Source organism: Oratosquilla oratoria, chromosome 2, assembly GCF_046742065.1.
Source record: "Oratosquilla oratoria isolate Oo_2021 chromosome 2, ASM4674206v1, whole genome shotgun sequence".
NCBI classification, from domain to species: domain Eukaryota; kingdom Metazoa; phylum Arthropoda; class Malacostraca; order Stomatopoda; family Squillidae; genus Oratosquilla; species Oratosquilla oratoria.
The window spans coordinates 31118526-31136025 of record NC_134778.1 but is presented as its reverse complement, the minus strand read 5'-3'; the positions used below and the strand labels follow the sequence as shown (position 1 = coordinate 31136025).

At 38.4% G+C, this 17500-nt stretch overlaps 1 protein-coding gene across 1 annotated transcript; it reads left to right on the top strand.

Moving 5' to 3' along the window:
- Positions 1-3756: 3756 nt before the first annotated feature.
- On the top strand, positions 3757-4230 carry LOC143035177 (uncharacterized). The gene has a single exon (XM_076201847.1). The coding sequence runs from the start codon at positions 3757-3759 to the stop codon at positions 4228-4230; it is 474 nt and encodes a 157-aa protein (XP_076057962.1).
- The last annotated feature ends 13270 nt before the right edge of the window (positions 4231-17500 follow it).

Here is a 17500-nt window from a genome sequence, read left to right as displayed (position 1 = left end):
CCGGAAAGACGAATGGTGCGGGATAATCTAATAGAGGTTTTCAAATGAGTCAAGGGATTTAACAATATTGATATAGGCATGGTCATCATATGAAAACAGGGCAGGACTCATAGTAATGAGTTTCAACAGGACAAATTTAGGTTTGAAAAGGAAAGAGGTAAGAACTAGTTTACCAAAAGTGGTTAACGAATGAAACAGACATGTAATGAACAATGATACTATTAGTTGTAGTCCCTTTAGTCTCCTGCTGTCTCCTCCATTCTTATGTTTTTATGTTTATATATCAGTTTCAGTAAAGTTGGTTAGATTGACTATTACTCTTTTACATCATATTGTACTTAGCAATCACAAATAATCTTTCAGTTTCCGATTTCGGATCCCATCCGACCCTGGGATAATTTTCATCTCCAATTCATCAAGTAACTTAAACAGCTCATTTGCTTCCACAGTAATGTTTGTATTTACCAAGTTGTCTTCTTTGTTTGTGTTTATCCTCTCCTTAAGTCTTCACTACCTCATACGTATCGTATCTGACACCAAAAAGTACTACGAAACATACTGATAACCTAAAGAAGACAGACCTACAAATATGATGACTATTTCGAAAAAAAAAAAAAAATCCGGCAAAGTCACAGGTGCTCTGTTCTACTATGCGAGTGAGCTCGTATATTGATACGGGGACAAAGGACAAAAGGTCTCCCCGACAAGGAGGCAACGTTTGTTCAACTCAGAAAATTACATATATATAGCCAATGCTCTTCTCTCGAACAAAAGTGACATATAAATCTTTGGTCACCGAAAGGATACCGGTCCACATCGAGAATAATAGGGCATGATGACATCTCTCTCTCTCTCTTTTTCTCTGTCTGTCTGTCTGTCTGTCTGTCTGTCTGTCTGTCTGTCTGTCTGTCTGTCTGTCTGTCTGTCTGTCTGTCTGTCTGTCTGTCTGTCTGTCTGTCTGTCTGTCTGTCTGTCTGTCTGTCTGTCTGTCTGTCTGTCTGTCTGTCTGTCTGTCTGTCTGTCTGTCTGTCTGTCGGTCTGTCTGTCTGTCTGTCTGTCTGTCTGTCTGTCTGTCTGTCTGTCTGTCTCGTTCTTTCTATTTTCTTTCTTTCTTTCTCTCTCTTTCTTTATTTCTTTCTTTTTTCTTCTTTTTCTTTTTCCTTCTCCTTTTCTTTCTCCTTAAGAAACTTCTCCTTTTTCTTTTTCTTCTTCTCTTTTTTCATCTCCTTTCCCTTCTCCTTATTTTCTTTTTCTTTCTCCTTCTCCTTCTTCTCCTCCTTCTTCTTCTCAACCTCCTTCTTCTCCTCCTTTTCCTCTTTTTCTTCCTTCTCCTCCTTCTCCTACTTCTACCTCTTCTCCTCCTTCTCCTCCTTCTCCTCTTTCTCTTTCTCTTTCTCTTTCTCTTTCGCTTTCTCTTTCTCTTTCTCTTTCTCTTTCTCTTTCTCTTTCTCTTTCTCTTTCTCTTTCTCTTTCTCTTTCTCTCTCTCTCTCTCTTTCTCTTTCTCTTTCTCTTTCTCTTTCTCTTTCTCTCTCTCTTTCTCTTTCTCTTTCTCTTTCTCTTTCTCTTTCTCTTTCTCTTTCTCTTTCCCTTTCTCTTTCTCTTTCTCTTTCTCTTTCTCTTTCTCTTTCTCTTTCTCTTTCTCTTTCTCTTTCTCTTTCTCTTTCTCTTTCTCTTTCTCTTTCTCTTTCTCTTTCCCTTTCTCTTTCTCTTTCTCTCTCACTCCTCCTTCTTTCTATTTTTCTTTCTATTACTCTCTCTTTCTCTATCTCTATTTCTCTCTTCCTTTCCTCCTTCTAGTTAGTGGAGGGGAAGAAAACGAGAGCATATCGCATGACTTTTGCAGAAAGGTATTTGTGCAGACAATGGCTGAGATGTTGCAGAAAATTTAGAGCTCCCTGATCTCCTAAGGGGATAGAGAGAGAGAGAGAGAGAGAGAGAGAGAGAGAGAGAGAGAGAGAGAGAGAGAGAGAGAGAGAGAGAGAGAGAGAGAGAGAGAGAGAGAGAGAGAGAGAGAGAGAGAGAGAGAGAGAGAGAGAGAGAGAGAGAGAGAGAGAGAGAGAGAGAGAGAGAGAGAGAGAGAGAGAGAGAGAGAGAGAGAGAGAGAGAGAGAGAGAGAGAGAGAGAGAGAGAGAGAGAGAGAGAGAGAGAGAGAGAGAGAGAGAGAGAGAGAGAGAGAGAGAGAGAGAGAGAGAGAGAGAGAGAGAGAGAGAGAGAGAGAGAGAGAGAGAGAGAGAGAGAGAGAGAGAGATAGAGATTTTCACCTACCTTTCTCCGCTGTCATCCACTTTTGCCCTTTCTTCACTTTCTTCACTTTCTTTACTTTTTCCCCTTATTTTCACTTTGTTATTACCTCCTTTGTTTCACATATTTTAGTCGGTAGGCCCTGTTGCCTCCAATCATTCCATTTTGTCAAGTTTTAGACTGTTAGTTATAATCTTCTGTCCAGGTGAATAAAACTGTAGATTTTTTCCTTTTCTTTCTTCCGTTAATTCTTATACAGCGTTCTTGTCTGTGGTACACTCAAGGAATTCCCCGAGATCACCTAAGCAAGTTCTTACATGAGCTTTACAGTGACATAGTGATTTCTTTTGTCCAATGAACTTTAACTTTATATTCAAGATCCTCCCCAGAGGGCGTGATCTCACAATCGTGAGCCGATTAAATTTTCTATTCGTACACTATTTTGCCAATCAGATTTGTTGTTACAAGTCTATATGGCAATTTTGTTTACTTAAGCAATCTTGAAACTCTGTATACCTTCTTTAGGTTAAAGATCCTACAAGTCAGCAATTCATTTGTTTATAAACACAAAGCGAAGAGAAAACTTATGCAACTCAATAGCCTGCTGGTTATTTTATTTATAAACACCTAACCCATAAAAATGTAACTCCCGTCTTCTACCCCTCTTCCTACCAGCTTTTCTACCAGCCTCTTACAAGGCTCGGCAGCTACCACTTGGTCATCCTGACCAACCCCTTTCTACTACCCTCTTACAGGGCTGCGGCATACTACAGTATTATGGAAATTAATATTTGAGATCATGTTTTATACAGGGAGCTAACTCAATAATTCAAACTATTTCTAAATAAACTGGCGAAAACAAGGTTAGAAAAGAAATCTCCTTCAGCGGATGTTTTCATCGACTTATTGGTAACCTAAAATATGCTACAAAAAAAAAACATGCACTCGCTTCAACATGTACAAATATCTATAATACCAAATACCTACTGACCCTTAAAACATCTTAATCAAATTACACAAATTATAAAAAACAAAACATTTTGATATTTCTATAACAAAGATCAACAAAGTAATATGAATCTGTTTTTCCTAAAAAAAATATATATATAATAATAATAATAATAATAATAATAATAATAATTATAAAAAAAACAATAATAATAGGCCCAGAGGTGACTTGATACAGGTCTTTAAGATTCTAAAGGGAATTGACAGTATCAAAAGAGACATAATTTTAACATTGAATGAGAATCCGACAAGAAATAATGGTCTCAAAGTGTCAGGAAATAGATTTAATTTGGAAGTAGATAGAAACAACTTCGCCAACCGTGTAGTTAATGAATGGAACAAACTTCCTGCAGAGACAGTGCAATATAGTTCAGCTTTCACAATATCTGGAGAAGAACTACAAATGGAGAACTAACGACATCGACATTGGCTTCATTCAAGGCATCTTACTTTGCTGCACAATCGCCGCTAAAGACCGACACCCAGCGATTCCTAGAAAATTCATTATGGCGTTAAACGAACTTCGAAGAAATGAAAACATCCTTATCACCACAACAGACAAAGGAGGAGGAATCGTCATAATGGACAAAACAGACTACATCAAGAAAATGGAAGACCTCCTCACGGACACAAGCACCTACACCCCACAATCAGAACAGCAAACCAAAGAAGAGTCTCGTAGATTCAACACCGATGTTAGGAAAATCCTCAAACGCACCAACAAAGGAAAACACTTACTCCATCTCCTAGAAGAGGATCCCAAAACACCAACGATACGTGGCATTCCCAAAACTCACAAAGCTGGGATCCCCATGAGACCAATCACCAACGGAATAGGCAGTGCCCCCCACAAATTAGCTAAGATACTAGCCAAACCCCTTACATCATCTCTTGGAACTATCAGCGACACACACATTAGAAACTCCACTGATCTCATACAAAACTCCAAACCACAGACTTTACAAACAAGAAACTTATGAGTCTAGACGTCATCGCCTTATACACCCACACATCGCTACCAGACACAATTTCAGCCATACAAAGAGTCATAGATAACATCGATGAGACTACCCTCCCAATCAACAAAAGAGACTAAAAACAACTAGTAGAAAAATGCCTTAAATGCGCTTTCTGCACATTTAATGGCAAAACTTACCGACAACACGACGGCCTACCAATGGGATCGCCCCTCAGTGCTATAGCCGCCTGCTTAGCAATGGAAATTCTAGAGCAAAGCAACTATAAACAATTCCTCCCTGATGACACCACCTGGTTCAGGTATGTAGATGACTACCTTATCATACCAAAAGACACAGACACTGACATCCATCTACACAATTTAAACAAATCACACCAGAAAATACAATTAACAGTCGAACAAGAAAACCAGGACTCTCTCCCATACCTCGACACTTTAATCATTAAGAACAATAATACAGCAAAAGTCAAAGTTTACAGAAAACCCACAAACAAAAACGACTATATACACTACTTCAGTGCCCACAGCGACAGAACTAAAAGTGGTATACTAATAGGATTCTTCCTGAGAGCACTAAGAATATGCAGCCCAGAATTCCTTCAATACGAAATAGACTACATCACCGCTACATTCAAAACACCCCACTTCCCAACAGGAATCATCGCCCGAGCCCTACACAAAGCTAATGAAATGAAACAAAGAAGCATCTCAGAACCATGAACTAAAAATGAAAATATCCTCCTCATAGCACAATCATCGGACCTAACTCACCTCCTAACCAAGAAATTAAAACTCATAGGCGTCACAGTAATATCAGACAAAGGACGACAAATAAGCGACTTGACAAATAACAGACAAAATCCCACTCAACCAGACAGTATCATGTACAAAATTGCCTGCTCGGGTTGCAACCTTGCCTATTATGGTGAAACGTACAGGGGATTAAACAAACGCATACATGAACACAAGGCTGATATCCGTCACCACCGCACAACAAACGTCTGGGTCAACCACATAGATGATAAACAACATTTACCTCAATAGAACCAAGCAAACATTTTACATGAAAATCTAAACAAACCACAAAGAAAGACTCTAGAAGCAATATACATCAACACCAACGATTGCATCAACAACAGAACAGGAGATATCAAGATTGCAAAATATGCCGCCAAATACGCCATGAGACAATTGTCCACACATAACAAACAAACAAATACTTCCAACCGCCTCACACCTGACCCCACATGACCACCAAGCCTAGCAACACACGGAATCCCGCCCCGCGTCCCTCATAAACCACAGCAACTGCCCTACAAATACCCATGCATTCATTCTCTGTAAATATTACCTCTGAAGAAGCCTCAAAGGCGAAACCGGTCAGGAATAAAGTCTCTTGTTCTTAATCGTGTCTTTCCATTCATACACCTGTCATGATGTCACTATATATATATATATATATATATATATATATATGTATATATATATATATATACATATATATATATATATATATATATATAATATATATATATATATATATATATATATATATATATATATTGCATCCGACCTAGTTATGGACCAAAACGTCTCCTGTCGGCATGCTCCTCCTTTGTAATCCTGTGTAATGACAGAATTACGTAAATATTCCTGTTAGTGAACTTACAATTTGTAAGCTTGTCATTAGAGATTGTATTCATCTTTAAGTTATCAAGTGAAAGGATGTAATTTAGTGGATCTACCATAGGTATGTTAACTTCAAAAAGTGAATTATTTACCTTCATTGGGAAGGGTATCAATTTGTACAGGTTAAATCTAAAGTCAGAAGAGAAAGGAACTTCTGTTATACTGAAGAAACATTTAAGCATGCAGTTAGCAAAGGGTAATAGAATGCTACATTTACTTCATCAAAGAAAGGTTGAAAATTCCAATCCATCTTAGCTGAGTTAATTATCCTTATAAGTTGGGGTATTGGGAGAAGGGAAGATGTGGCTTGACCAGAATTTGCTAAAACTAAATCTTGGCCAAAGAATTCCATCTGAGATTGCATCTCAGTTATTTTCAGTGCATAACATCAAGTAGTAAGAATATAAGTAGGGAGTTCTCTTGTTCAGCCTGGTTGGTACTGAGTTTCTCTAAATTCTCTGTAATTTCAGACGTCAGATCCTCAATGATTTTTACACTTGTTTGTAAATTACCAATTTTTGCTGCTTTCTCATTCAATCTATTCACAGAATACTTTAAATCAACATAGAAGGTGAAATTGGATATTCCTAAACCAGCAAGAGCTCCTAAAGCTACAACCATCAAAATTTTCTTTTACCCGCAATTATGTTTGAAATCTGCATTTATGAGATCAATTTTACTCTCTCACTTATTTTATTTCCAAGTTTCTTTTGAACAGCATTTTTATTTGAACTGCTTTCCTTAATTATTTCTAAATTCGCTCTCATGGAGAGATATTTTGGTAATCTATAACTATACTAAGGATATGATCTACTATTATCAGGTTTCCTTGATGCTATACCAAGACTCCATGTCGCACAGGATTCCAATCCCAGGCAACCATACATATCAATATTATAAATCCAGTCTTCATCTGTAAAATTTAGTAGTAGTAATTTTAAGGTTATACATACTATTATAAACATACTCCTGATACTCTTCAGAACTCAATGTATACATTGTTTTGCTTCTCCCTCAAAAAGAGTTGTTGTTTTACAATCCTCAGTGTCACAATTGTCATCATTATCAAGTTCTATCATAGTCCTTTCTAAATCATCTACATGTCTAACTGACACTTCCCTAGTTTCTAAATGTGAGATCATGTCGTTGGTTGGCTAATATTCCTAGATAGTGCATCTGCTGCAACGTTCTTCCTACCTGGAATATATTTAAACTTAACCTCGTAACACTGAAGTGTAGTAAACCGCCTAACTAATCTGCCCCTAAGATTATTATGTTTTAATGAGTTCTGAATAGGTGTATGATCAGTCTCCACTCTGATTGGATATCCCAGTATTATATCTCTAAAACTCTCTAGTGAATATATCACTATTAATGTTTCTCTTTCTGTAATGAAGTAGTTTCTCTATGCATTATTACAAAGTCTCGATGTGAATACAATCGGTTTAAATTTTCCATCTCCCTCTTGTATCACTATGCCTCCTAACTCTACGTCTGAAGCATTAGTACAAGGAATTAAATCTTTATCATAATTAGGAAATATGAGAACTGGAGAACTAGTAAGTTTATCTTTCAACTTGTCAAAAGCTTGTAGTTGTGCAGGCTCCAAAATGAACTTTGAATATTTCTTTAACAAAGAATATAATGGATTAGTATGTCTGCATAACCCTTAAACCTACTATAATACCCTGTTAATTCCAAGATACTTTTAACTTTTCTAAATTGTTCGGAACTGGATAGTTCTTCACTGTTTCTACCTTTGAATTAACTGTACTAACTCCATGACTATCTATATTATGTCCCAAATAAATTACACTGTCCTGCAAAAACTTACATTTTTTATGTTTCACTTTCAACCCTGCTTCAACTAGTCTTAAGAATATCATATAAGTTAATGGACTGTTACATAACCCAAATGGCATTTGTTTGAACGCATAGTGCCCCGTTGTTGTAGAAAATGCTGTATAACCCCGTAAATCTTTGTGCAACTCGATTTACCAGAAGGCAGATTTGATATTTATAGAGCTAGAATACCTATTTTTGGTTCCCAAAATACGAAGAATATCTTCTATTACCGGTAATGGTAGTCTATCAGGTGTTATTTGTTTATTCAATTCCCTATAGTCAACAACAGGACGCATGGTACCATCTGATTTTGGCACCAGAATCAATGGGAAATTTCATTCACTTTCACTGGATTCTATGACATTCTGCGAAACATTTCAGTGATCAATTTATCTACAATGGCTAGCTTGGAATGTGGTAATTTGTAGTCAGGTGTATAAATAGGCTGAGTTCCTAATTTTAATTTGATCTGATGTTTTAAAACATTTGTTTTGCCCAAGGCGTCCCCATGAAAAACAATTGCTTTATTGTGCTTCACAAGCAATGCAATTAAACTTATTTCCAACTCAGGGCAACAAGTAGGCTCTAGTCGACAAATCTCTCTCAATTCCGTTTCTTCCTAAATTGAACAGATTGATGAAGCTGGTGACTCCACCTCTTCAGGACGCTCATTTAATATCTTAATGGGTCTTGAACAGACTTGAAAACATCCTATTTGTGTACCTTTTCTTAAGACTATATCTTATTTCAAAGTACTAATCACTGATATTTACTTTGTTCTTGTGTGTCTTTTAAATCTACAAGTCCAATTTCAAACCTTTTATCTTAATTTATTCTGGGAATGTTGAAATTTTGGAGTCTACAATGACTCCTTTCAACTGCACTCTACTCTGTTTATTGCTCTAGAGTACAATGATATCGACTTTGTTATGCCACCTTCCACAATTAACAAAGCTTCATTTAAAGTTGGTGAATTCTGATTAATTTCTGGGATTTATTGAACACCTGTGTTGTGTTTACTATAGGTGTTTTTTTTTTATCTGTTCTTGAATAGACCGCTCTGCCCTGCTACCATCCAATCTAGCATTGTTGTATTCCCCATATATTTCAATAGGCTTTCTTATCACAGATAGTGGCTCTAAGTCTGGTTAATTAAAAATTGGGCAATAACTGTGATTTCACCAAGATCTCTAGCTCAGCCGGACATATGATAATGCCCTCTTTTCTCATAGTTTTATATCTTATCAATAAATCTCACGAGAATCAGATTCTTCTACAACTGTCACTGGAATGTGTAAGTGCTTTTTTTTTTTTTTTTTTTTTTTTACTATTATTATTATTATTATTATTATTTATTTTTTTTTGCTTACAAAATAACATCTAAGTCGGTCTTACCTAATGTTTTCAACTGACTTCCTCTTACTCCTTGCAATGTGTAATGGGTTGGTTCCAAGATCTTAACTCCCGGTTTCAATTGGTTTAAAACTTTACTAGTTGTAACATTTACTACTGATCTCGTATCGATATATGTTTGAATAGGTCGATTGAATACTCTACCCTCCATGATGGGTCCTACATAATTCCTTCCAGTTGTTATAGTAAATTTGAAATTGTCTCTTTTATTTTTTTTTATTTATTTATTTTTTTTTACAACACTGTCCATTACACTATAATTTCTCTCTGTTGCTCTAGGGTTAGATTTGTAGTGTTGTTTTATCTTATGTATGGAGATTTTCCTCTTGTTTCTGGGTGAATACGAAAATTTGACATTGCTCTACAATCCTGTGTTCTATGTCCTACTTTATTGTAATACAGAAAGAAAGGTGGCTTTCTTACATTGATACTCATCATGACCCTCATATTTGTAGTCCCTACAAATAGTCTCATAATAACACTCTCGTGTTTAATTCCCCCAGTTATTACAACTATGGCATTCAATTCTAGCATTCCTTGAAGTGCTTTTAACTCTATGTTCAGGTCCTCTGTTTCTATAGTCACTCCTAGAATTCCTAGTTACTTTCTCTTGTTGCATTCTTATTGTCATGACATGTGTACTAATTGCTTAATTTCTTGGTGATCTTGTAAAAGATAATCTACTGTATCTCTCCTAAGTCCATTGTTTCTTCAATATCCCTATTTATCTTTTCTACAGTTATTTCATCACTGTTGTATACCAATAGTAACCTGAGAAACTTTTAACTTGTCACTAGGTCTACTTTCTGTCCAATCTGAATCCTTCAACATAGAAATCATGTCCTTAGACCATCTGTCTAGTTTTGCTAAATATTCTGTGTTTTTTAATTTGATTTTTGTTTTCCTTATCATTCTAACCAAAGACCCGATAGAATCCTAATGAAATGTTGACTTAAAGTGTTTCGTAAATGATTTTCTTATAATCTTCATATTTGTTTATATTTTCCATTTGCTGGAAATTTATTATAAGCCTAGCCCTACCCTTCTCAGGATCTACATTTTCTTTTAGTATATAATTCTTTTTTATTCTATTTAATAAGTTTTTGTCACTATTAGTGTATCAATTAACTTAAGGAACCTATTTACCCCAGTGGTATTTTCTTCCCCCGAAAACTTTGGGATATTAGCAAATGAGGTAAAAATCTCATGACAGAGAACTTTCGTGGCCATACCTTCAGTTGATAATGTCGATTTGAATAGACTGCTTCCCTTGTAGTCGTCCCTCACACGTACGACGTGCACCTCAGTAACGCATCAATCTCGTCCTTGTAGTCGTCCTCTTCGTTCAATAGCTCGTCCCCCTAGTCATCCTTTTCGTTCTCTAGCACGTCCTCGAAGTCATCCTCGTAGCACCGTGGGGAATTGCGTGCATTATGTAGTCTCGTATTATTACTTGCAGTTTTCCGATGAATTCTATGTTACACCAGTCTCTTCACGTAAGCACGTATCTTGCACTAAATTCGTTAGGTGTAGTCTTCTTTATTAGCGTGCGCTAAGTTTCGTCACTACATGCCCCCAATTTTTGCCCACCTTGCTTGTGTGTGTGTTTCTCCACACTTTCTTCACTTTCTTTACTTTTTCCCCTTATTTTCACTTTGTTATTACCATCTTTGTTTCACATATTTTAGTCGGTAGGCCCTGTTTCCTCCAATCATTCCACTTTGTCAAAATTTAGACTGTTCGTTATAACCTTCTTTCCAGGTGAATAGAACTGTAGATTTTTTAATTTTCCTTTTTCTGTTAATTATACAGTGTGCTTCTTTGACGTACACTCAAGGAACACATAGGCAAGGCCCTACATGAGGTTTACAGTGACGTAATGATTTCTTTTGCCCAATGATCTTTAACTTTATATTCAAAATCTTCCTCAAAGGACGTGATCTTACAATCATGAACCAATTAAATTTTCTCCTAATCCACCCTTTCAACAATCAGATTCGTTATTACAAGTCTATATGGCAATATTGTTTACTTAAACAATCTCAAATCTCATTTAGGTCAAAAATACTACAAGTCAGCAATTCATTCGGGCCCCCGGCCATTGTTTATAAACACAAAGCGGAGAGCGAACTAATGCAGTCATTCGTCTGCTGGTTATTTTGTTTACAAGCACCTAACCCATATAAATGTAACACCCGTTTTCTACCCCTCTTTCTACCAGCTTTTCTACCAGCCTCTTACACACACACACACACACACACACACACACACACACACACACACACACACACACACACACACACACACACACTCACACCCGCGCACACACACACACATAAACACACACACGCACACACACACACACACACACACACACACACACACACACACACACACACACACACACACACACACACACATACACACACACACAGAGAAAGAGAGAGAGATAGAGAGAGAGAGAGAGAGAGAGAGAGAGAGAGAGAGAGAGAGAGAGAGAGAGAGAGAGAGAGAGAGAGAGAGAGAGAGAGAGAGAGAGAGAGAGAGAGAGAGAGAGAGAGAGAGAGAGAGAGAGAGAGAGAAGGGAGAGAGAGGGAGGGAGAGAGAAAGAAAGGATGTGTATGTTGGTGCCAGAGAGATGGAGTGTGTGTGTGTGTGTGTGTGTGTGTGTGTGTGTGTGTGTGTGTGTGTGTGTGTGTGTGTGTGTGTGTGTGTGTGTGTGTGTGTGTGTGTGTGTGTGTGTGTGTGTGTGTGTGTGTGTGTGTGTGTGTGTGTGTATGTGTGTGTGTGTGTGTGTGTGTGTGTGTGTGTGTGTGTGTGTGTGTGTGTGTGTGTGTGTGTGTGTGTGTGTATTCACTTGGTCTTTGGATCATGTGTTGGACTCGTGATCGACAGCTATTTCCCTCCTGGAAGAGAGCTCAGAGCTCGTAGGTCCGATCTATGGGTAATGCTATGACCTTGCACACACACACACACCCAACTCCCCGCCCACGAGAGTCAGAGTAACGACCCGAAGCGCAGCGGTACCGAAATAATTTCGGCCCTGGGCAGGATTTGAACCAAGAACTGCGGGCCACTATGGTGGTAGTTCAGCGCTCCACCAACTACGCCACCGAGAGAGAGAGAGTGTGTGTGTGTGTGTGAGTGTGTGTGTGTGTGTGTGTGTGTGTGTGTGTGTGTGTGTGTGTGTGTGTGTGTGTGTGTGCGTGTGTGCATGCGTGCGTGCATGTGTGTGTGTGTGTGTGTGTGTGTGTGTGTGTGTGTGTGTGTGTGTGTGTGTGTGTGTGTGTGTGTGTGTGTGTGTGTGTGTGTGTGTGTGTGTGTGTGTGTGTGTGTGTGTGTGTGTGTGTGTGTGTGTGTGTGTGTGTGTGTGTGTGTGTGTGTATTCACCTTGGTCTTTGGATCACGTGTTGGACTCGTGATCGACAGCTATTTCCCTCCTCGAAGAGAGCTCAGAGCTCGTATGACCGATCTATGGGTAATGCTATGACTTTTCACACACACATACCCCTAACTCCACGCCCACGAAAGTCAGAGTAACGACCCGAAGCACAGCGATACCGAAATAATTTCGGCCCTGGGCAGGATTCGAACTGGGTACTGCAAGCACCACCGTACTTGTGTGTGTGTGTGTGTGTGTGTGTGTGTGTGTGTGTGTGTGTGTGTGTGTGTGTGTGTGTGTGTGTGTGTGTGTGTGTGTGTGTGTGTGTGTGTGTGTGTGTGTGTGTGTGTGTGTGTGTGTGTGTGTGTGTGTGTGTGTGTGTGTGTGTGTATTCACCTTGGTCTTTCACCTTGGTCTTTAGATCACGTGTTGGACTCGTGATCGACAGCTATTTCCCCCACGGAAGAGAGATCAGAGCTCGTATTACTGATCTATGGGTAATGCTATGACCTTGCCCACACACACACCCAACTCCCCGCCCACGAGAGTCGGAGTAACGACCCGAAGCGCAGCGATACCAAAATAATTTCGGCCCCTGGGCAGGATTTGAACCAGGTGCTGACGCACCTCCGAGCTGACAGTCCAGTACTCTATCAACCGCGCCACTGAGTCGTGTGTGTGTGTGTGTGTGTGTGTGTGTGTGTGTGTGTGTGTGTGTGTGTGTGTGTGTGTGTGTGTGTGTGTGTGTGTGTGTGTGTGTGTGTGTGTGTGTGTGTGTGTGTGTGTGTGTGTGTGTGTGTGTGTGTGTGTGCGTGTGTGCGCATATATTTTAATAAATTTGTGTTTGTGCACATATGAGTGAAACTGTGTAAGCAGGTGCGTGCGTGTGTGTGTGTGTGTGGATCTTTGTGTGTATGAACAAACCAGTTTCGAATCTTAACGCAGGATAGCCCACGGGAATAAAATATCAGATTTTCTTTTTCATCCCCCAAGTAAAAAGGACTTTTGATTACAGTGATCGTTGTGACATATAAGTAATTGGAGCCGAGAGCTGTTCAATGCATGATAGAGCCGGAGCTAGAAGGTCACTCCCATCATATCATCACAAGAAGAGTTCGGACAGAGTATTGACATATTATTTGGTTTTTGTAGCCGAAAGTGACCGACCCATCCCTCGTTCTTATGACGATTTCTCTTCCGGATATGACGTAGTCCAAAACCGGGGAGGTGAGAGAAGGTGGAGAGGAGAAGGATGAAACGAGTTGTCATAAACTTCGGAATTAGTTGACAAAAAGGATCGTAATACTCGTAAAAGGGTTAGATTCTGTTCCTGATGACATTGTGTCGCACCCTATACAAAGTTAGAATCTGGTGGACCTTACGACCAGCACTTACGCTCTTAGAGATTTAGTTTCTTATTCAGAACTCCCCTTTCCCCTTTCTCCCCCCTCTGCTCCTCCCCAATTCTGAAGTCTCCCATCTCCAGTGAAAAGAGTTGAAATATTGTCGTTATTGATTACCAATATTGCCTTGACCAATAAACAAGGATGCATTTCATGACGTCATTCGTTTGGGATTTATGATTGGTCAAATAATGTATTCTGCTAGTCTAAGCCCAGCCTTCGGTCGATTAAGATCCACCCACCGAAATAAGTTATTTGAGTTGCCTCACCGTTGTATTCAAGAACACAGCCTAACCTAGCCTAACCTAAACTAGCCTAAACTAAATTTAATACTAACATAGATTCTCCTAAAGTAACATAAACTAAGTTAAAATAGCAAACTAACATAAACTAACAAACTAATATAAACTAACATAAACTAACATAAACTTACATAAACTAATATGACTAACAAACCAATATGAACTAACATAAAATAAAGTAAACTTACATAAACAAATATAAACTAACATAAATTGATACGAAATTACATAAACTAATATAAACATAAGCTAACATGAATTAACATAAACTAACGTAAACCATCAAAAACTAATATAAATTAACATAAAATAATATAGACTAATATAAAGTAATATAAACTTTCATAAATTAACATAAACTCTGATTCCAGTGAAGACCTTTGGAGACTTTTGGCTATATTTCTATAGTTTTCTGTGTTGAACGAACACTGCCCAACGCCCACTACTTTGTGGAAAATTATATTTTTCTGAATATTCATCATGTGGTAAACCTATCTTGGTCAGGTTGTCAACATGCTTCGTAGTATTTGCATCAGCTAAAATACGCAGGAAGTAAGGAAGACACAGGAAAGAGAGGAGACATACAGGCAAGGAAGATATAACCTGGTAAAGACAAACATATCTGTGAAAGTGAGATGTTTAAGTTACTCAAGAAACTGGAGGTGAGAGACATCAGAGGTGGATAGGTTCTCAAATTGGATACTTAAAGAGTGTAGAGCACCTTTACTGGGTAAAGTATGTACTTCGGAAAGATATTCACAGGAAGAAGGAAAAGTGCTATTGCACTGAACACCGGCGAATGGGATGTCAATATTCAGATGAGGAAACAAGAAGGTAATGCTAACTTATAGACTGGCATCTTTGACCAGAATGATAACCAAATGTGTGTGTGTAGGTGAGGGAATAGTAAAAGTTAGATAAATGAGATGCTTGGAAAAAAAATCTTGGCTGAAAATTGATTTAGATTTAGAAAAAGAAATTTTAGTGTATCCAACCTACTAAAATTTAATCGAAATTAGTAGACGTGTTAGTTGAGAGAGAGGAATGGGTGGATTATGTATCTCTTGGAAGTTCACCGTGGTAGACGATTACTCGTTCACTACTGATGATATGGTGATGGGTGGTTTTTGTTGATGAGTTCTGCGGTGGTTGTGGAGGCCAATTCCGGACAAGCAGATCCGATCGCAGATGTCGCATGGGAAGTTGTTTTGTACAACTTCAGGTCCCAAGTTCTGTTGCTGACGTCAACGATGTCGAGCTTGACGTCTCTGGAACGCCTTCCGGGACCATCTTCAAGGGTTTTAGTGCCTTCGCTGATGGTTCTTCGTCAGACTGTGCGATACATTGCAAGGTTCTTCCATGTTTTGGTCTCTACAGTATGCTGCATCTAGAGAGTGTCTGTTTCAGTGAGTCTTTAGATTGTATATATTTATATTTTGAGAAGGTATTTGACAAAGTGCCGCACAAAAGAATGACAAAGAAGTTGGAAAATATAGAAGGGAATGCGCTTAAATGTGACAATATTACACCTTTTTCACCGCATTTAAGCACATATAATATTTACTGTGGTTTGTAGTGCCCATCGGCTTTTGGTCCTGTTTTGTGATGGTAAAATATAATCACCATTGTAATATATTTTTTTTAGTTCTTAATGGAGTCTATATTTCACAGGCTTTTTATCAACTATGCATTTACTTGTTCTTTATTTTATCCATCTGTCTGGCTAAATGTTTGTTTTATCTCTTGTATATGGTTGTAGGCAGTGAACATTGTATTGTAGGTAGAAAACGTGTTCCAGAATTTCTCCCTGTGTTTTCTTTTATCGGTAACATATTTGTCAAATAGTGTGTGTGTTTATCTATTATATATGTTTGTAACCAGTGTGCACTATGTTGTATATAGAACATAGATATAACTGAATATCTCGTCAGTATCTTCTTTTTCGACGTGGTCATCAACTTGTCGCATGGTACCGGTTGGTGCCGTCAATATGTACAGGTTGGGCCAAAAGTCATTAATTGACCCAAGAAGGAGTAGCTGCTCATACCTCAAAAGAGTCAATACAATTACTGAGGCAGTTTTTCTATGGTGTATTCAAATTCCATATACAGTATATATTTCTAACAATAAAGAAGTTATTGAAAAATTGAAACCCCTCAGTGACATTTGAGCCACCCTGTATTGTGGTTCTTTCCCTGTAGCTGGGAATCCTCCTGTAGCGCAACGGACACGTCAGAATGAAATGTTTACCACGTTTCCCTTTCGTCAACAAGGCGCACTCGCCTTCCTACCCCTCTTCTTCCCTTCCCTCTTCCTACATTCCCTTGTCTTTTTTCTTCCTCTTCCTTTCCCTTCCTTTAGATTTTTTCCTTCTCTTTCCTTTTCTTTCTTCTACAATCCTTTTCTTTCCTGTCCAACAGTTTCCTTTCCTTTCTATTATTTGTCTTTGCGTTTTGTCCACTTCATTCTCCTCCATTTCCTTCGTCCCTTCGCTTCCCTTTCTATAATTTTTCTCTCCTTCCCCCTCTTTCACTTTCCTTTTCTTCCTCCCTTTCCTTTCTCTTCCTTTCTTTACATTTTGTGCTCCTTACCTTCACTTCCATTTTCTTACTACTCCTTCGATTTTTTTCTGTTCCTTTCTTCATTTTCCCTTTTATTCCTCCCTTTCCCTACACTTCTTTTTTTCTCTTTTCTATTTCTCTTCATCTCTTTAATTCTTGTTCCTTATCATTTCTTCCCTTTCCTTCATTTTTTTCTTCTTCCTCCTTTCTCTATTTTTCCTATTCCTTTACTTGTCTTCTTTTTTCTTCCTTTTCATCTCTAATTTTTTCTGTTTCTTTCCCTCTCCTCACTTTTCTTCCTCTTCCCTTCTTTATTCCTTCTGTTCCTTTTCCTCTTTTTCCTTTCGTCCTCCCTCCCTCCAACCCTTTTCCCCTCCCTTCTGGTCCCTTCGCTCAGGCCGGTCACCGAGTTGGATTCAATCAAATATTCATTCACGGCATCAATCTACCCGTCTGTCCGGTTCTGTCTATGTATCGCTGCTTGCACTGTCTGCTCTTGCCTGTGTTTGCAGATCGCTTGTGACTGGCAATCCCTCTATTTACATAGAGATCTCCCCATCCCATTTGTCTGTTTACCTGTCTGTCTATCTGATTCTCTATGTCGTCATTTCTGTTTCTTGTTTCGAAAATATGTTTACGTTTATGTAGTTCTGTTTTTGTTATATGGTTATAGTTC

Excerpts from the sequence above, each read along its gene's own strand:
- LOC143035177 (XM_076201847.1), top strand. The coding sequence starts at position 3,757 with ATGGCGTTAAACGAACTTCGAAGAAATGAAAACATCCTTATCACCACA.